General features: G+C 36.1%; 1 protein-coding gene and 1 long non-coding RNA gene across 16 annotated transcripts in view; one reads left to right on the top strand and one right to left on the bottom strand.

Annotated features, from left to right (window-relative positions):
- Window positions 1-21,517, top strand: part of COL25A1 (collagen type XXV alpha 1 chain) — a 523,210-nt gene that overhangs the window by 466,568 nt on the left and 35,125 nt on the right. For 12 of the 14 annotated variants that reach the window (XM_037731778.1, XM_017509228.2, XM_037731776.1 and 9 more), the window contains 8 exons: window positions 414-491; window positions 7,206-7,229; window positions 7,837-7,881; window positions 11,325-11,369; window positions 13,925-14,005; window positions 14,869-14,931; window positions 15,548-15,598; window positions 18,328-18,354. In XM_037731778.1, coding sequence (XP_037587706.1) covers window positions 414-491; window positions 7,206-7,229; window positions 7,837-7,881; window positions 11,325-11,369; window positions 13,925-14,005; window positions 14,869-14,931; window positions 15,548-15,598; window positions 18,328-18,354 — 414 coding nt within the window. The remainder of the gene's footprint in view (window positions 1-413; window positions 492-7,205; window positions 7,230-7,836; window positions 7,882-11,324; window positions 11,370-13,924; window positions 14,006-14,868; window positions 14,932-15,547; window positions 15,599-18,327; window positions 18,355-21,517) is intronic. The other 2 variants (XM_037731761.1, XM_017509319.2) reach the window with 1 other exon arrangement.
- LOC108289787 overlaps window positions 1-21,517 on the bottom strand; it is a 52,220-nt gene that overhangs the window by 20,277 nt on the left and 10,426 nt on the right. Inside the window, exon 3 of one of the 2 annotated variants that reach the window (XR_001819314.2) lies at window positions 11,371-11,512. The exons of the other annotated variant lie outside the window; for it this stretch is intronic. This is a non-coding gene — a long non-coding RNA (uncharacterized LOC108289787). Of the gene's footprint in view, window positions 1-11,370; window positions 11,513-21,517 lie in introns of those variants that run through there. 2 annotated transcript variants of the gene reach the window in all.

Genomic DNA, 21,517 nt, shown 5'->3' with positions numbered 1-21,517 from the left:
AAAAAAAAAAAAAAAAGAATGAGGAAGCACTGTATAAGGTATAGATGAGGAACAAAAGGTTAGAGGATGCTTTAATAAATATGAATAAAGCCAATAAAATTTTACAGGTCACATCAGATTATCCTATATTGTAATTTTCAGAAAATAGTTTTAAAAATTAAATTGTATGTATTTTTAAAATCAGATTTCTTATCTTGACCCTACCACAGACAGGATGTAAGAAGTGGTTTGCCTCCTTTGAAATAAGGATAAATTTTGAGCATAATTATTCATATATTATAAAGTACAGTTGGGCCTTAGTGGGGAAATGATGGTCAGAGAGAGCTATGAGTTGGTATTTCTGTTTCTGCTACAGTCCACCCTATGTGCCAAGCTAACACCCATGATGTTCCCTTGGTCGGTTTTTGTCACAGGGTCCACCTGGTCAAAAAGGAGATCAAGGAGCCACTGAGATCATAGACTACAACGGCAACCTCCATGAAGCCTTACAGGCAAGTGGCTGCTCCCTGCCCTGACACACACTGAGAAGAATGCTGAAGAACATCCTTGTAACATGTGCAAATGAGTTTCCACACCCTCTAACCTCAGAGGACTCCCCTGCTCAAGGCACCCCTTCTTTCTGTTCTCCAGAACCCATCTCCTTCTCTCTGCCCCAGTTTATCTTCTGAATTTTATAGCATTTTTTAATCCCTTTTTTCCTTTCCCTTCCACCTTCAAATATAGTTAAGCCTTATGAGGGATAAACCTTGTGTGTGTGTGCCCAATTTTTGCCTCCTTGCTTGCAGAGGGAGCTTGGCAAGGCAATCAAGAGCTCTGTGCCTCTGGGGCTGGAGCTGACTGCATTCAAATCTCAGCTCTCTTGCTTACTAAATGTGTGACCTAGGACAAGCGATTTCACTTCTCTGTGCCTCAGTTTTCCCATCTACAGAATGAGAGTGGAAGTAGTATCTGCCTCATTGGGTTGTTGAGAAGAGCAAATGGCACAATATATACTAACTCTTAGAGCAGTGCATGGCATATAGTAAGCCCTCTTATTATTATTTCTTATTATTGTTACCATATAATTATTTTCTTCTCATTAAGTAAGCAATAGACTGTCTGGCTTGTCTCTATCACCTTTGCTTCCTATTAATTCTTTTCATGTGTAGACTCCTGCATTCTAGCCTCTGTCATCATTCTGTTGCAACTTCTCTTACAGAGGTCAATGATAACCTATATGTCAACTCCACTAGACCCATCGCCCTTGACTTTTTTGTGATATTTATATCAAACCACTTTCCTTTTGAAACTTTTTTTGGGTCTCTCTGACCTTCTATTTTTATTTCATTTTTTTTTTTTTTGGATTTTTCTTCTTTGCATATCACCTTTATTTTTGTGTTTCTAATTTCTCTGTCCATTCCCTAGGTTTTAGTATCCTCAAGTCTCTGATCTTTTCTTGGTACAGTCACTCCCTCTGTGTCCTTCCACACTGTGGCTCTCAAATCTTTCATCTCCAGATATAATCTGTGTACACCCCCAGCTGTCCAAGAATATTCCCATTATGGATGTGTCAATGCCTTATCAACTTCCATCAATTCATACAATTATACTGGATACCTTTCCTACCTACCAAATGAGTCCCTTTTTTAAGTAACTGGTTTCTGTTAGTTATAATATGAATCTGAATTTTGGGGGATAGAAACTTTAGGGCCATTTTTAAACTATTCTTAGTCCTTCACTTATTCTCTCTCACCAAGGGGCTGCTATTTTCTTTTTCAAAGTATCTCTTGAGATTGCCTGTTCTTTCCATTCCCAACTGAGTCCACATCCTGTTTACTTCCTGCCTAATACAGCAACAGCTCCCTGACCAATGACTCTTTCCCTAGTGCCTCCTTGTCCTTCTCATTCATCTTGTGTATCACTCCAAGATTAATTTTTATAAACGATCATGGCTTCGGTAGCTCTGATTTGCTCAGAAACTGTAAAGACCCCCTATTGCTTACTCTATCAACCCCAAGCTTCTCCAACTTAAGCCTCTCTAGTCATGCCCTTCCTGTGTAGGACTCTTCATTTCTCCACAGCACAGTTTCTCCTGGCATAATCATTTCTATCATATCCATACAAATCTCCTCCTTTTTGCCTGGGTTCATCCCCTTCTTCTTTCCTTTCTTTCCCGTATAAATTCTACACAACAATTCACTGCTGCTGCCCAGGTGAGTTCTTCCTCTTAATCTTTTTAAACATTAGTAGAGAAGGTCCAGTGTTTATCATTTAAAATCAAACTCCATAGTTGATTTTAGTCTGAGCTCTTACCAAACTGTAAGCTTGGCGACAGAAAAATATTTTATGCTTATATTGTCTAGGTATGTAAATATTAAGTAAACAGTTACTAGTTGAATAAGTATACTTAATTCATACAAGCCATTCTTTGCTTGTAAGCCAGATTTGTTGTTTTAAATATTTCTCTGCCACTTTGTACCTGTTTGAATTATTTTTCCATCTTTATGATTTTACTAACACAATCTAATTATGACAGATCTCTACTTCTATAGGTTTTTTGCTACAACTATCATTTTTAACTAGTAAAGTACTAAGTCATTTTTTTTTAATCTGTCTTCAGCTCAGCCTATTTTTTGGCCTTTTCATTATTTTTCTTCTGGTAAAATACAAAGAAAAGCATGTTTACTGCTTGGAGAAATGTTGCTTGGACAGTATCTTTAGTCAAGAGCTTAAATTAGTGTTACTCTGTGTAATTGGATTAGATACAAGCAGTAGCTTCTGGGTTACGGTCAAGTTCTAGAACTAGTTTTCTAAATTGTTCCCTTTTCCCCACAAGTTGATAACTATGTAAGGAAAGAAAGGGAGACAGAGACAGAGAACACAAAGTTTTGGTGTGCCTACTATGTTTTCAAAGTTCTTCTAAAATTTAGGAAGTTTTTAAAAACTTAATTTATTAGCAATGTTGTAAATTGCCCTTGGACTACTTCCAGTGGCCCCATAATTCCTGCTACCACCTTTAAGAGGTAGCTGCTTTCTTATCCAAGAACTGCTCCAATATAATTGGCATTTTCTGCAACACTGTGATCAAGTTCTCAAAGCGTTCTTTGCATGAGCTGGGTCTGGCATGAGGCAAGCTACCCTTAGTCTAAAATGCAAATCTCTGTTTCCATCTCATTCCAAATCTCATTTCTAAAATGACTCAGCCCTCTATTAGCTGAGTCATTTTGGGGAAATTGCTTAATGTATCTATATTATAGATACATTGATCTTATCTGCAAAATGAGGATGTTATTGGAATAATTTTTTTTCTGTGAGTCCATGAAACCTAATACTATTCTTAGGGTGATTTTTCAGAGCTTCTGAACACCTTTTACTGATATGCCAAAAAGCACTGTACTTTTTAAAAAATATGACACCTATATCTTGATATGAAAAGATATATCTCTGTTTTTTTTCTCATCTTTAGTTCTGTATGACTGCAAAGCAGTCAATATCCATCTTAGTCAACTAGTTCATGCTTATGTCTCAACCTAAAGGTTTATTATTCTTAAGGGGTTGGTTGTTATTCAACTAAATGCCATGCTTATAAAGAGCTTATAGTTATTTTTTTTACATCAGAACTACTGGTGCTAACATAGTGCTCTAGTGAATTGGATCCCTAATAAAATTAGTTACATTAGATTGAGAAGAGATGGTAGACATTTATTCTTTTAAATCTCTAACCAGTGATGGATATTTACAGTTTTGCAGGTTTTATGTCATTATTACCCCTTTTAAAACAATCTGCCAAAAATATTCTAGGATGATCAGATAAATAGAAGCATATTACAGTTATAATCATACCATATTAGAAATATAAAATTATATCGTTGCCTCTATTGAAAATTGTTATTTACGTAAACATTGCCATAAGCTATTTATTTTTATTTAAGGTGGTTAAATTTCCACAAATTAGTAGCAAAACCTCTGTTTCCTAATTGACTCTTTAAAAAAATTCTCATTACCATCTAAACTAAACCTGTTCTCTAGTGTGAATCATGGGTGAGTTTAAGCTTTCATCATTATGAGAAATGAGAGAAAATAACCTTTAATTCTAAAGAGATTGAGATAAACATTTCAGGGAATAAATCACAAAGCAGGCTGCTGGGATTATCCAATTTGCAGTTTCTATAGTTCATGCCTCCCATTTCACATCATATCTCACCAGAGAATGGCATGTCTTTTTCCATCACTACCAAAAATTCTGGTTTTCAAATCATTACTTGAGTTTAAGAGAGAATCCTGCTGAGTTTATATAGCTTTAACTTGGATTTGCCACATATAAGAAATGCACAGTGAGCCAAAATCGTTAGGACTTCTCTGTATGTCTGCATACTGGTGCTTCCAGATGGTGGTCAAGACTATGTATTTGTGAAGTTTGCTCAGCTTGTCATTTGTTTTTCTATTAGCTGGATTGAACACTATACAATTTGAAAGTTTTACAAGTATACTTATTTAACAAAATCATTTAAACTCCGTCTGTTAGGTCAGTTACCATTAATAATATTATTTTGCAGCTCATTATTAAACATGTTATCCTTAATTTAAAAAAAATAAAAACTAGCATTATGTTCAGGTGAAAAATGAATTCATATATGGCACATGTTGGAAAATCTCAGAAAGCTCAAATCTGAAGCTCTCTTTCCTTTTTAGGGCTTTATGACCCTGTTTTCTAGTTAAAAAGTAGCATGTAATTGGAAGGCAATGATAAAGATATTATTTTTACTCTGTAAATTTCTAATAGCGTTGTTCAAATGACTTATCTACACTGTAGGAACAAAAAAAAAGTAGCTTTCTCGTAATTAGAAATCCAATTCTTGTTCTAGGTGAATCCCTGAAGAATAAAGTAAATAGTGTTATATTCCACAGATATGGTGGTGTAAAATTCTGGGGCCTTATTTTTTTCTTATAACGTTGCCCCCAGTTTGTGGACATTTTTACAACAATTAAAAAAAAAAAAAACACAGTTACAACAGCTCAAATCAGAGATTGGAGTGGAGTCGTGGAAAACAGAAGAATGGTGTTCAACTGATATCCACAAGTTTGAATGTAATTGAATAATATTTCTCTATGTCCAGAGTTCCTAAAAAAAATGTTCTCCCCTCTGTGATTTCATAAAGTGATTATCAACCCCATAGAACTTTCAGCACAGAACCTAGACCAGAAAACATTAATTCAAAGATATGATTTATGGGATTAGGAATTATGTTTCAGAGATTCAGACTTTTAAGACAGTGTGTTTTGTTACTGAAATTAGATTAATTATTTGAGTATGTACCCAGTAATGGGATTGGTAGGTCAAATGGTATTTCTACTTCCAGATCCTTAAGGAATCAAAGGAATCACCACACTGTCTTCCACAATGGTTGAACTAATTTACACTCCCACCAACACTGTAAAAGCATTCCTATTTCTCCACATCCTCTCCAGCATCTGTTGCTTCCTGACTTTTTAATGATCACCATTCTAACTGGTGTGAGGTGGTATCTCATTGTGGTTTTGATTTTCATTTCTCTAATGACCAGTGATGATGAACTTTTTTTCATATGTTTGTTGGCTGCATAAATCTCTTCTTTTGAAAAGTGTTTGTTCGTATCTTTCACCCACTTTTTGATGGGGTTTTTTTTTTCTTGTAAATTTGTTTAAGTCCCTTGTAGATTTTGGATATTAGCCCTTTGTCTGATGGATAGATTGCAAAATTTTTCTCCCATTCTGTAGGTTGCTCGTTGACTCTGATGATAGTTTCTTTTGCTGTGCAGAAGCTCTTTAGTTTAAAGATCCTATTTGCCAATTTTGACTTTTGTTGCAATTACTTTTGGTGTTTTAGTCATGAAGTCTTTGCCCATGCCTATGTCCTGAATGGTATTACCTAGGTTTTCTTCTAGGGTTTTTATGGTTTTAGATCTTATGTTTTAAGTCTTTAATCCATCTTGAGTTAACTTTTGTATAAGGTGTAAAAAAGGTGTCCAATTTTAGTTTTCAGCATATGACTAGCCAGTTTTCCCAACACCATTTATTAAATAGGGAATCCTTTCCCTATTGCTTGTTTTTGTCAGGTTTGTGAAAGATCAGATGGTTTTAGATGGTGTGGTATTATTTCTGAGGCCTCTGTTCTATTCCATTGGTCTTTAAAACTGTTTTGGTACCAGTCTACTATAAAGACATACACACATATTTTATTACAGCACTATTCACAATAGCAAAGACTTGGAACCAACCCAAATGCCCATCAGTGATAGACTGAATAAACAAAATGTGACACATATATACCATGGAATACTATGCAGCCACAAAAAAGAATGAGTTCATGTCCTTTGCGGGGACATGGATGAAGCTGGAAACCATCATTCTCAGCAAGCTAACACAGGGAACAGAAAACCAAACATGGCATCTCAGTCATAAGTGAGAGTTGAACAATGAGAACATATGGGCACAGGAAGGGGAACGTCATGCACTGGGGCATGTCGGGGCTAGGGGAGAAGGGTAGGGATAGCTTTAGGAGAAATACCTAATGTAGATATTAGGTTGATGGGTGAGTAAACCACCATGGCACATGTATACCTATATAACAAATCTGCCCGTTCTACACATGTATCCCAGAATTTAAGTATAATAAATAAATAAAAAGAAAAAAATTCATTTTTCTTATTAAATTCACAAAAAATATTGGAATGCAAAAAAAAAGAAATTAGATTAATTCTATGTCAACTAATATCTTTAGTCATGTCACACACACATATACAAAGTTAATTTTAGTGCAACAAATGAGCTGCGGATTCAAAGAAAAAAAATATGTAGTTGTGTCTTTCAGTTTTCTCTAATGAAGTGCTATCTAGAATAGAGCTTTCATCAATAGCAAAATTTCTCAGTTCACAATTATACTGACAAGCCTGTAGCATCTACAACTTTACTGCATTATTTTTTCAATCAGGTGAATTAAAATTTTGACATTTCTTTTTCTTCAGCCAAAAACTTTTTAAATAGGATTCTAGATATAATTTTTTAAACATCTCTACAACTATACTGTATTGAAGATAGGATAATATGTCCTCAGTATCTTGTCAGCTCCTTATAAGATATCAGACTAGCCAAAACATATTCAAAAAGTTGATTATTTCACAATGTATTACTTTACTGTGGCACACAAAATAGATAACTCTGTCTTTATCAATACATTTTCCCAACAGAGGATTACCACCTTAACTGTCACGGTAACTCCTATTGCATGCTTTCTGTGGTGTGTGGTTTTGTATTTGGTGTTGATGCATGCCAGCCAAAATGATACTAATGTAGCCATTGTTTTCATCTGATACTTAATTTTATGTTTTCTTTTATTAATAACCTTTTACATTTGCTCCAGTTGAATCATTTTGTCTGCTTAGTGCAAAAGTCAAGAAAAAAGTGATTGCTGATTTTCTTAAAAATCTCTGGCCTTACCTGAATAATAATTTGGGAAATCACAGCCTTTGGGGTGGAGGGGCAAGGAGTGTATATGGAAACAAAGCTAATATTTATAGGCTAATTCATCCCAAGACGATGAATGTGGAGCACGGTAGCAATTTTACATTGCCTTATCAAATCTATCCAAAAGCACCTTCTGTATTATTTTGACCTAAAATGTGTTAATATTTTAGTATATAAATAGGTGTTTTTTTCTAATTATATAACCAGTGAAATTTTTCCTCATTGCAAATTTATGTTTGGGGATATCTGACGACAATAGAAATAAGGGAGGTGTATAGTGTGCCTATTACTTAAGGCATGAATTTTAATACATATAATTACTGCTTTTAAAAACTGTGCTTTTTCTTGATTTAGGGTCCACCTGGACCTCCTGGACCTCAAGGACTACAAGGGCCAAAGGTTATTCTTTATTTACTTGTTTCCATTTATCACATACAGTGCAGAGAATGCTACATTAAGTATATGCATCTTTGAAAATCAGTCTTACAAAATGCTGAAGAAGCTGAGATTGTTTTAATATTTTTTTAGAGAGTGAAGAAAAGAAATTGAGGTCTGGACTGAAGGAAGATAAAAAATTAGAAAGATGAAAGGAAAATAGGAAAAGGAGAGAGAGAAATTTAATTTGGGGGAAGATATTGAGAAAAAGAATATTAAACAAGGGAAAAACAAGTTCCAGGGAAATTATAAATGTAAAAAACACTGCATATGGTGTGTGAAAGGAAAAGAAAATATTTAATTAAAGGAGGATTGGAGAAAATTTAATTTGACACCAAGAAAATTCCTTGTTTCCAATGCTTTTGGAATAAAAAGAGTAAGGGAAGTTTTAGTATGAAGCATTCACAAATCAAAAGGTTAGGAATAATTTTTCAGTCTTTTTTAATAATGCATTCTTTATTATATACTTTGTCAGAAATTTTGTCATTTAAATCTCATCTAATGAAACATACCAACTAAAAATAGAAGAAGGCTAGTATTGCTTGCTTATATCTAAACTTTGTTGATGGCTTTCTCCCTCCAGACTGAAGCTTAGTCATTCAACCATGTTTGATCAATTAACACATGGCCAGTGATCCTGGCTTTTCAGAACTGAACGACATGTGTTGAAATATGACTTTCGTCATTGGATTCTTGTAGGAGATTCAAGTGATTTCAAAATTCATCTTTTGTTTATGCTTCTTAAAGCAGTTTATTTGCTAAGTCTATCATAACACATATGCACACATATCAGCTTTTGTACCCTTTTGAGTTACTTAAAAACAGTAGTATATAGAAAATTTATTTTTCTATTATATAAAGGAATATAAATTACAGTATTACTGAGCTCCTTAGCTATACATTTAGAACATAGATTCTAATTTCAAACAGATTTCATGTATAACATTAATATAAGGTGTTGGATTTTTAACTTTATATTTCTTCAGCACATTCTGGTCCCTAAGAGATATAACACACAAAAAAACTACACGTAATTTTTATTCTTGGTGAGTAGCACTGCCTGGTTTGCCATTCTGTAATATCTTGGCAAGCTGGACTAGATATCCTAGAAGGAAGTCTGCAGTTTCTTTTCTCCTTTGTGTAGAATCAACCAAGGGTCTAAGTTCGTTACTTTACTTCCTCACTTGACTAAGTCTCCAGAACCAAAATTGTCCCCAAAGCTAAATACGTATCTCATTTCCCACAAACCTCAAAAGCTTCTAGGACTTTTCTCTACAGCCCAAAGGCCTGGAGAAGCCCCAAAGGCATCCATTCTTTGACCCAAAAAGGCAAACAGGACCTCTTAGATAAAAAATCTGTATCACTAAAACCTACATTCCCCTGGTTTTATAATCCAATTGCTATTTATGTATTAATTCAATTATTCAGTAAGTAATTTTTGAACCTCTAATCTATGGTAAGGAATAATATCTAGTAAGGTTACTAGAAAGGCATTCCAATAAGGAGCTTCTAGTCTAAGGAGGAAGATAGGCAAGTAAAGGTGCAATTATTAATAGGTGGAGTAAGTGCATAGAAGGCCCCTCTAAGTCTTAAGAGTTAAGGGTGGCTTTGAGTTGAAACTGAAAGACAGGAAGAAGTTGCCCAGATGACTATCTAGACAAGCAATATGGAGGAAGGGCTGAGTCATTCTCACCTCCTACCCTTGCCATCCTTCCCACTATACTATCGTACCTACCCCACCCAACCTACAATGGTCTTATAATTGAGATCTCGTGTTAGCTGATATAGTCCTTTATGTTTTCCATGATCTGTCCTTGAGAAGGTTGGGATAATTGGGGCGGAAAGTAGCTATTACCAAGAGACAGCAAAATGTAGCCTGAGTCTAGTATAGAACCCTTTCTAACCTTGGAACTCAGAATGAATGGGAACTTACTCAGTTAGCGTTTCTCCTTCGTTTATCACACAAGAATTGTTTGATTCCTTACACATCAAATAACTCTTAGAAACCCCATTTGAGGGGTGAAGAATAAATGAATAACTCATGAATTATGTTTTTCTTTTAAACACTTGTGAGTCATATTTTAAAGGGAAAAGCCTAGCAAAGCCATCATTATTGGACCCATGGTGCTGACAAGTATTCAGACCCTGAATGAAACTAGGGCTTAGCCAGGTGCATCCAACCTCAGCAGACTTGTTTGTGGCAAAATAAACTTTGCTGCTACCACAAAGAGCAGGAAATCTGAAATAAGAAAGGGCCCTTCCCCAGCCCCTTTTCTTGCTTCATTTGTTTAGAACCACAAGATCATGCCTTTCTTAAACACTGGAAAGCTCAAGTTTCATGCTGTAGCTCACAGCTCTTAAAGTTTTTACCAGGGAAAGGAGCTCTAGCCATTTCAATATCGTGGTTTATCGTATCACCAAACAGACCTTTCTAGAAAATACAGCCTCAGGTCAGCTCCCTTGGAAACCTGTCTGTGAGGCAGCCCTCTCACAGTCAGAAGAACTGTTTTTTACAAAGTTTCCACAGTATGGGATTCAGGGATATTTGTAATGGGATCCACATAAATGACTCATTGATATAAAATAATGCTTACTTTTCAAGTAATTTGTTTATGTAGTTACCTTTCAAAACTGAAAAGTGACTAAACATTTGCTGTTCGATTAACTCTCTGGCATATGTTACACATTTGTTTATAATGGAACATCTTTAGTTTAAAAAAGCAAACAAAACTCTCTATATTTTGACTTTGTCAAAAATAAGAATAAATCAAAATATGAATAGTAAATTTTAGTTGATTCATAGCACAGTATAAGAAATTGAATTGATCCAAAAGTAATTTTACATGGATTAAGATATCTGATTTATGATATCCTTCAGTGAGGGTTCTCTGGAAATTGCACACTCACAATCATGAATTTGTAACTAACTGCTTGAACTGTGCGAATTAAAATACTGTTGCAAATTCATGAGGCCTTGCATTTTATTTTTTTAGGTTAACTGTTAATGTTTTCCTTTTCACTGAAATTGGAGAGAGAAATCATACAGATTTTGTATGGAGAAAAAAAATAACTGAGGCAGATAGGTTGTTGCTATAGGATATGGCCAGTTATCAAATTATGTCTATCAGTTTTCTTTGACCACTCTTTTTTAGCCTGCATCTCACACGGAGAAAAAATAAAAACAATAAAAGCACTGGATCTTAGCTGCATATGAATACTATGCATAGTCTCAAAGAAAGATTATTACTTCTCTTAGTTTAGATATGTGCTATAATAGAATATTCTCAGGTTATGATGCCTTTGCTGAAAGTCAAATTGTACTGTTAACCAACTAGCATCATTTTTTATGTAGTGCAGGATGTTACTAATGAGAAATGGAGGTGGGTCATCTATTTTTATCTTAACAGGGAGAGCAAGGATCTCCAGGAATCCCAGGAATGGATGGAGAGCAGGTAATTTTCAAAGACATATGCCTTTATTTAAAGCATCATTCTTGATGGCTACTTTTATTGTAGGTTTGAAGCCAAAGTGTCATGAGTGTTCATATTTGATACCCTCTTTCTTTTAACCATTTGTTCTAGAGACTTCATTGACTCTAAAAAGCAATTAGTTTGAAATTAGACCAGCTTTCTTTGCAGAAACATCTAAGCCATATAATACTTAAGTTTTGTTCTTAATACTTTATAGCAACCTACCAGTGACTCCTCTGCAAATTTTTAATAGACTTGTAAAGTCATTACCAAGTTAGTAAAAATAGCCTAATTTTCATCAGTGACCATAGTTTCCATAAAACTAAATCTTGCCTATATGCCTTATTTAGACAATGTTTTCTTTTCCCAAATAAAGATGACACCTAATCTCTAGATCCTTGGAAAATACAGAAACAAGCAGGGCACTTGTAGCTTTACAGGGTATGGTGGTATATCTCTGAGGGTTCCCCCTGAAACAGAAGTTAGCAAGCTTTGTTAATAAAGGTCCAGATAGTAAATGCTTTAGGCTTTACAGGCCACATACAGTCTCTGTTGACATTTTCTAGTTTCCTTTTTATTTTACTTTATTTTTTGGTTAACACCTCTTAGCATTTTTTAAAAAACACCACCCTGTACAAAAATAATCCCTGGGATGGATTTGGCCCATGAGCCATGGTTTGGCAACACCTGCCCTAAAAGAATCTGAGCTGGAGAACATAGACAGTATTCAGAATTTGGAATGGAATCAAAAGGATTCATTTTAAGATCTTTAGTGTTTTCTCTGTTTCCATTATTTACTCAAGAAATGGCTAAAATCAGGAAAATCATAAGAAATCAAAAAGATTCTTTTTTTCCTTTTTTTTCCCCTTTAATCAAAAGGATTCTTAATGCAGTTAGTGAACATACACTCCTCAGAAGAAAGTATTAGATAGGAAAATTAGGTTTAGGAGATGTTATTTTTTAGCATCAGAGTTATATGTTTAAATAATATAATGCCATATTAAATGAACATGCGATAAAAAACGATACCCTAGATGATTTGCTATGTCATAGATCACATAGAATTTTAAAATCTGTCTGTTACTTGTCTCACCGTTGGTCATTATAAGTAATTAATTTGACATGCATAATGATATACAATAAGGCCCCTGCAGATACAGTAGCTTGCTTTTTTTTTTTTTTTTTTTAGACTTTGCAAGGTTTTCTTCTGTCACCAAGTCCAGTGGGCTGCCATCCTGCTGCTCTCTATCACTAGATCCCTAAAAAAATATCCGGGTCTGATTAACCAGTAGGATCTATCCATTCATTCAGGCACCTACCCACCCAGTGGGTAATTCTGGACTAGGGGCTGTGAAATAGGTACAGTTAAGAAGAAAAGTTCCTTTCCATAAATAATCGTTCTCCACAAATAATTTTTAATAAAAAAAGATAAACAGATTTGTGCAGCCTAGAAGCCCCTTACCATTTAACTATACGAAGAATGAGCCATCGGTCATATTGAAGTGAGTTTTCTAGGATGAAAATGCTTAAAAATATAAATTAATGCCAGTATTAATGTTATAAAATTCAGGCCTGGCATGGTGGCTCATGCCTGCAATTCCAGCACTTTGGAAGGCCAAGGTAGGCAGATCACCTGAGGTCAGGAGTTTGAGACCAGCGTGACCAACATGGTAAAACCTCATCTCTACTAAAAATACAAAAATTAGCTGGGTATGGTGGCACATGCCTGTTGTCCCAGCTACTTGGGAGACTAAAGCAGGAGAATGGCTTGAACCCAGGAGCCGGAGGTTGCAGTGAGCCGAGATCGCACCATTGCAGTCCAGAGACACTCTGTCTTAAAAAAATTCAAAATTCAATTTCTTTAACATTCATAATGCACATTTATCTATTTCCTCACTGTAAAAGGAGAATAACATTCTGGCTCGCTTCATAGAGATATCATGAGAACAAAATAAGAACACTGTGAAGAGGTTGTTGTACTTTTAAGCATTGATTGAGCATTAGTGTGCAGCAAATGATCCAATGATTTACCAGTCTGTAGATTGAACCATTGAACACTGATGGTGACTGGAACTTCTGCCTGCAGTTAGGAACGAGGGGAGTATAGTAGGTGGAGATGAGAAAAATTTGTCTGGGTATTTATTATTATATAACACTAGGGCCCGGTTCAAAATACATCCTCTACTATTGAGAATTAAATGTATTAAGTTGTTTTCAGGTCTGGTGAGATAGAATTAGCTGCCAGGTAAAAATATAAAATCAGGAGAATTTATATCAAAACCTAAGTTCATGAAAAACCTGGTTTTTCATACTTAAATAGCCTAATATAACTTAATATATTTCATTACAAGGGGAAATAGTATTGATTGCATGTAGAAAGTTGCTGTAAGGAATAACTACCTAAAAACAAAAATCTGACCCATCTCAACATTGAACCCACCTACTAACCAAATTGATCCAGAATTCTCTTTTCCCTAGGATGTAACTATCAGGGGTCAGTATGCTGCTTATGTGCCAACCCTATCTATCATTTTTAGGGACTCAAAGGCTCAAAGGGAGACATGGGGGACCCAGGTATGCCAGGTGAAAAAGGAGGAATTGGACTTCCTGGATTACCGGTATGTTTATACATTTATATTATGTTCTTATTAAGATCTATTAAACAATCAGAAAACAGTTATATTATTAGCTGCAATTTCATCTAGTGGTTCATCTAATATTTTTATTTTCAAATATTTGAGGTATTATTGGTTAATTACTCTAGGGAACTCAAATTGTAAAGCATGTAACCAAATGAATTATGAAGTAAGCCTCCATGTTTTCCTTAATTGTTTTCCCTAGAAGATAATAAAATAAACATAGTTGGCCACTTTAATTTAGTATGCATAAGATGGTGGTAACTGGTTACTATAAAATAAACCATAATAAAGAAATGAGCCAAAAAATATTTAAATTAAAAAACAAATTACAAGTAAAAAACAAATTACTCTGGAAAGTGTCCTCTGTGTGTATGATCCTATATGATAGTGTTTTATGGTTTTCCTCATAATTCTGAGAATTTCAAGGAGAAAATGTAAAATTGTTTTAAAAAATGCAGTAAACTCCACTGCCTTAGACTTTTTTATGAAACAAAGAAGTATATAAATATCAGTAAAAACTAAAAGACTTACCTTTGCTGTTTAAATTGCACACCACCATAAAAGATATAACATTTATAACTCAATATATATTTAAAACTGGAGAACTTTAACCAATCAAGCTCAAACTGGTTTTTATTTACTCCGTATTTTATTTTACATATCACCCATAATCCTAGGGATTTTAGTAAGCTTGCTTTTTTAAGCTAGAATGCAAGGAGATGAATCCCTTTTTTCTGTAGCAAGTGCATAATGTTATAAAATGTCAAGAGAACAATGGGGTTGGGGAGAAAATTCTGTTGTCTCTTATGCTGGAAATAAATTTGCTTAATGGTTATTTACAGGGAGCCAATGGAATGAAAGGAGAAAAAGGAGATTCTGGAATGCCGGGTCCACAGGGTCCTTCTGTAAGTCCATGGCGGCTGAACTTCCGTGGTTCCTGAACCTTCTCACATGCTGACTTGTTATTTACCTATTCCACCTCTGCCAGGTGGCTGAACAACATCACAAAGACCTTAAACCTCTTGGTTTGTCAAATTGTAGGAGAAACATTCATCAGCCTTGCATAGTGACAGATGAAGTATCTCACAGGTCTGAGGAAGAAGCAGGTTTTCAGAGGACTGGCTAATTCTAAGGAAAAAAATCAATGGTTTTCTCATAACAATGGATAGATCTTTGTGAATATAGAACATGCTTGTTAGTTTCTCCAGAGCCCTCCTTATACTTTGTGAAATATTTGAGTTTGATAGTGACATTATAGCATTTCTTAGTAATGAGTTCCTTCCTTTTCTTTTAGCATACTTTTGATTTATTCTGGCTTTTGTAGAACTTTTTTTGGAGTATTTTTTTTTTATTCTCACAAGGGAATTTCTAAATCTAGAGAATCAAACACATCACTTATTTCAGTATCTTTCTTCCTCTGCAACTACTAATGGTCTTAGCAGAACCCCAGCACAAGATTCAAGTTGAACTGCCTTATCTAAATGAAGTAACCAAATATATTTTTATTTTTTGAACATACAGATCATAGGCCCACCAGGCCCACCAGGTCCCCATGGCCCACCTGGCCCCATGGTAAGTTTCCCTTTTTTCTAAAATGTAATTGCTTATTTACGAGCATGCTACTAGGGAAAACATGAACACATCCCTCTAAACAGCCAGCTTGCATTTTGTACTACTCTGTGGAATGATGGAAAATACCAGGTGCTCTGAGATATACTAACTTTACCATGTTATCTTTCACTCTCCCAAACACATATGTTGGGAAGAGATAGAGTAGTTCTCTTCTATGACAGAGGTAAAGAAAGACAGACAAATCTAGCAAGCTCTACTATAGCCTTACAGCATGAACGCTGGCAAATCATTTTATCCAGTCGCTGCTCTAACCTGATACCAGTAGAATAAGATTAAGAATCGACTGCACACAATGGCTTATGCCTGTAATCCCAACAGTTTGGGAGGCCAAGGCGAGCAGATCATTTGAGGTCAGTAGTTACCAGCCTGGGCAACATGGTGAAACCCCATCTCTGCAAAAAATACAAAAATTAACTGGGCATGGTGGTACACTCATGTAGTCCCAGCTACTCAGAAGGCTGAGGTGGGAGGATCACCTGAGCCCAGGGAGGCTGAGGCTGTTGTGAGTTGTGATCATGCCCTTGCACTTTAGCCTGGGAGACACTGAGACCCTATCTCAAAAAATAAAAAAATAAAATAATAATAGCCATTAAAGAATGTTTCTTACAAACGTTGAAGTTTGAACTCTTTAATGAAATGTTCAATAAAAACATTTTTTATATGGCATCAAAACATCACATTGTATCCATAAATATATAGTTATTATGTGTCAATTTTTAAGAAGAATATTTGTAAAATAGTATGATAAAAGTTGAATCTTCTTTCTACAGATAATGTATATTGTTAGATCTTCTCCTTCTCACTTTTATGGTACTTTGATCGATTCACTGAGTCAGGGCCAGTGCTAGCTGCAGGTGTCTTGCAGTGGCCAATGGAGACAGTGACCCTACCCTCAAGGAACTGAGGTCCAGTAAGGAAGGCAGTCATTAAGCCAAGTATAATTCTCTAAATGATAAACCAGTGACAGTTGTGTTAAGGTTAAAATGTCAAAGGCAGAGAGCTTCAAGTGCTTTTGACTGGGGCAGAATAGGATCAAGTCAGGCAGGCTAGATGTGTGTCTCTAAGGTGTTAATAAATCAAAAGACTTCAGTATTACAGAATAAGTAAATTGTGGTCACTCTTTCCTCCCATTGCACTCCAAGAAAGAGCATTATTGGAATGATCTAAGCCACAGAAGGTAGCTAGTCATCCATTTCTGACTAGCTCCATTTCTATTGCATAACATAAACAATTATTATTGATCGTATTTTCTTTCTTTCTTTCTTTCTTTCTTTTTCCAGACAGGGTCTCACTCTATCGCCCAGGCTGGAGTGCAGTGGCACGATCATGGCTCACTGCAACTTCTGTATCCTGGGCTCAGGTGATCCTCCCACATTAGTCTCCCAAGTAGCTGGGGCTACAGGCACATGCCACCAACTATGCCCAGTTAATTTTTGCATTTTTTGAAGAGATGAAGTTTCACCACATTGCCTAGGCTGGTCTTGAACTGCTGGGCTGAAGTGATATACCCACTTTGGCCTTTCAAAGTGCTAGGATTATAGGTTTTAGCCACCTCGCCTGATGTGACCTTATTTTCTTAAAACCAGATGGTTCATTAAGAATTAAGCAAATTACATACTTTCAGCTTTTTAAAAATACTCCCTCTACTATAAGATAGAAGGTTAAGTTAGAAAATGCTATATCCTGTTCATATCATAAAATTAATCAGTTTAAAGGAATTTTAAACCTTATTAAAATGAGATAAGAACACCTGATAAAGTAACAGCCCAGCCTTTTCCTGAAAACGTTTATCTGAAACTTATTGAAAAGCAAAATGTTATTCTAATGTGGACATATGTAACAAATATCTAGGCATTGCTCAATAAAAACTTTTTTCTGCAGTTTTATAATTTTACTGACAAATATTTAAATACTCCTTTCTCCAAATAGTTTAAAACACTTGAAAAGTTTACAGCAATCCACAGTAAGCTTAGTTAACTTGACTAGTCTCTATATTTAGATTTTCTACAAAATACACGTTTTATAATCTTGATTCATGCATGTATTATGATTTTCTTCCACCAATAATTATTACAGGAGCCTTGAAGAATTTGTTTTGTAAAAATAAATGCAATGTAAATAATAATGCTTAGCTTTCCTACATAATAATCTTTTCTTTAAACTAAATAAATGATGCTACAGAATCCCAAACTTGGGTATTATCTCCTCACTAGTCTCCTTTGGGTCTGGAGGAGTTAATAGAAAATGTCTCCTCTTCCCTGGCACCTAAAGTCTGGGCCTTCTCTTTGGCAAATTTCTCTTTGAAGTCATATTTTTATTTTATTTAAACTCTTGAAATATCTCATGTATTCCACTCAGATTTTTTAATGGTAATTTGAGTTCAGAATATTTTCCCCACTTCTTTCTTCCATGTATCCCTGGCAGATTTCTTCCTCCTCAAAGGTATTAGCAGACAGAATGGCTATTAATGAATTTCCTATTACAGAGCCACCCAAGAGCTGGAAGGAACTTTTGGTAGGCAATAAATAACATCCACTAGCCTGCCTCTAGCTATAGCTCAAACAAGAAGATTCTTGTTTTACATCTCTTTTGTTGCTTGATATAATATTCACTTCTGCTGGGAAACAGTGAATCAGTTCTTAATTAAAAGCTCTGTTTTCCTTTTTCAGGGACCTCATGGACTTCCTGGACCAAAGGTAATCCAACAAATCCCTTATTTGATTTCTGTTTCCTTGATAATCGTGGAGAAGCATGACAGAAGCATGTCTGTCCTGTCTTATTTGTCAAGTAATGTTGATAATCTTTGAGCCTTTAAGCATCCAGATGTTTAAATCTCATAACACAAAATGACTTATAACAAATTTAAGAGATATCACCTGGAGATAAATTATTCCTCATTTTGCCTTTTTCCTGGTCACTATGTAAGCTTCTTAAATTACAAATCATAATGTACTCAAGTCTACGATTTAGAAGTGAATCTGATGAGATTCTCAGACTAGTCTAGGTGCTTTTTTTAATGGTGACTCTAGCTGCATATTTGAATGCTATTGATATTTCTTACTTGCCGTGTAGTTCATACCACATCTAAATGCTTTGCCTCTTCAGCATCTTAATTTTGTACTCTCCCAAAGGTTATTGGTCTAGAAGGGGATGGGGCATTTCCGGTGTGCTATACTGGGAAGAAGATCAAATCACTTACATGCCTTCTATACTTTTGCGTTAAAGAGAGAACAATGGAGAAGAGCTCCTCTTTGTCAGAATTAGCGTAGGTTGCATCATGAAGATGGCCTCCACCTGTCCTTTGCCTTATTGTAGACCACAAGGACATCCTGGAGGATTAAAATAAGCCCTGAAAGACAAGCTGCCCCTTTCAGGGAGCATGCATGAGGAGCACCTATGTTCTAATCTCATTCTTGCCAGGCTGTATCACCGTGAGCAGACTATGGACCCTCTGATCCTTTATTTACTCAACTAGGTAACTCACTTTACAGTGCTATGATAACTTTTTTTTTTTTTTTTTAAGACAAAGTTTTGCTCTTGTTGCCCAGGCTGGAGTGCAATGGCACGATCTCGGCTCACTGCAACCTCCGCCTCCTGGGTTGAAGGGATTCTACTGCCTCAGCCTCTTAAGTAGCTGGGATTACAGACATGTGCCACCATACCTGGCTAATTTTTGTACTTTTTTTGGTACAGACAGGGTTTCTCCGTGTTGGTCAGGCTAGCCTCGAACTCCCAACCTCAGGTGATCCACCCGCCTTGGCCTCCCAAAGTGCTGGGATTATAGGTGTGAGCCATCGCATCTGGCCCAGTGCTGTGATAACTTAGGTATGATTATAAAACACTTAGCAAAATATCTGGTACAGCTATTGATAAATATCAAAAGACAGCTGTTACTGTTGCTATGTGATACTTTGTTCTGAACAGAAAAATTCTATAACTCATCCTCAAGGCTGCTTGAAAGAAGGTTCACAAACTCCTGAGAGTGCCTCAGTAGTGAGTGGTGCGACTACAAGGTAGGGGCTGGGGAGACACATAAAGGCAATGTTGCAATGTTGGCACTAGTGTCACAAAGCCTAGAGACAGGCCACCATCTTCTCTGGGGGGCTGGTTCCCTTTGGCCCACCAAGCTCCAGCGGTGGTGGCAGGTATTGGTCTGACTCCGAAAATCTGGGTTTCCTTTTCCCAGTCAGGCAGGTGACATCCAAGAATAGGAGAAGTTCACGCCTCTTTATTCTTCTTAGACTACCTTACCTTCTGGTAAGGCCAGTGAGTAATAGTACCTCAAAAGCATGAATTAGACTTTGGGGTGAGAGCACTATCTGGTGGGGTGGTCAAAAGAGAGAGCCCCATCTATCAGCTTTGTGATCTTAGTAGTCGTTTAATCTCTCTGGGCCTTTTTCCCCGTCTGGACTAAATCAATCCTTCCTACTCTTGGATTTTAAGATGCCACCAAACACCAGCCTGTCATAATGACTAAGGATAATGCCACCAAGATATTTAATTTCATAAATGACTCAGATATGCCATCACCATTGGATTAAGAGATGCCCAAAATGCTTTTGATTTCTAAAATGCAACATTTTGTCCATACAACTTCAATGTTTACTTAAATCATAAGTTTCAGATAATTATAAAGTTGAAAAGACTTCATAGCTATCTATGCAAGTTCCCTGATTTTATAGATGATAAACTACAGGCCTGAACAGTTTAGGTTATTTGCCCCAAATTACACAGCTAATTCATGACAGATCTGGGACTGAGCTTAGATCCAGACTTGAAATTCAGTCTTTCTGTCACTGGATTTAACCTCAAGGACCTCACAAGGCCACTTGCTGAAAGTGCACACATATGCCAAGCCATGGATCTCAAATCAGTCACTGACTATTGGGTCTTGGCCTTAATATTGTGTCCTCAATCATAGCATTCCCAGAATAGCACCTTACCAACACCAGCACATTCGGACTTGCTGTATAGTGGCTGCACTGCAAACATCCTATCTTCAAAATCCTGAAAATTTTTTATGCCATGCCAGTGTGTTCACCACTTTGCGACCCCCTTTGAAAGTTCACATATATAGCATGATTCCATGCATGAATCTAGCTCAGTGTTTCCCAGAATTTCCGGATAAGAATCACCTGGGAGGCTAATTAAAGATACCCATTTCTGTGCTCCCAGGAACTGGGTGGGGCCCTTAGCTCTTTAACAAGCACTACACTGAGTTTCATCATCAGGCAAGTTGAGTAAATACTGCCCAGGTTAAAAACCGCTTCTGCCATGTGAGTATAGCCTCTCCCCTTCCCACCCCCACCCAGCAAGACTCTATAGGGCATTTGTATGTGAAATCATCCTTCTTTCACAAGTCCTTCAAGATTTTCTTGACAAATTAATGTTTACACGTAAAAGTTGAAATGTATACAAGTCAGAACTTGATATTGCCCATGCTGTCACTGATGAAAAATAGGTGTGCTGTATTTCTTGATTTTTAAAAAGTCAAGAATTTTATCATTTCTTGTGTCTTTTGTAATGTCACCCTTAGTTAAATTCATGCTTTTTCTAACATTGGGCAGATGGACAGTTAATAAAACTACATTTAAGTTCTTTGATCTTCATATTTTCTCCTGGGATTGGTGATTTGGTGATTGGTCCATGTAGGGATCTGACTTGGCCGGGGCAGTGAATGAGGACTTGCTAAATGGCATTACTTCAAACAGCAGCTGCTACATTTTTAGCTCATTCCCTTGGGCAAAATGCTTAAAGGCTTAAAATATCTGTCTATAACCCTGTCCTGCATATTCCAGTTTTCCATTCCAGCAGAGTGGGTTTTTTTTTTTTGTTTTTGTTTTTTTGTGTGTGTGGAAT

This window comes from Cebus imitator, unplaced genomic scaffold (assembly GCF_001604975.1).
Source record: "Cebus imitator isolate Cc_AM_T3 unplaced genomic scaffold, Cebus_imitator-1.0 Scaffold17, whole genome shotgun sequence".
NCBI classification, from domain to species: Eukaryota; Metazoa; Chordata; class Mammalia; order Primates; family Cebidae; genus Cebus; species Cebus imitator.
Note: the sequence above shows the minus strand (reverse complement) of the source record. Positions and strands in the feature narration are given on the sequence as shown.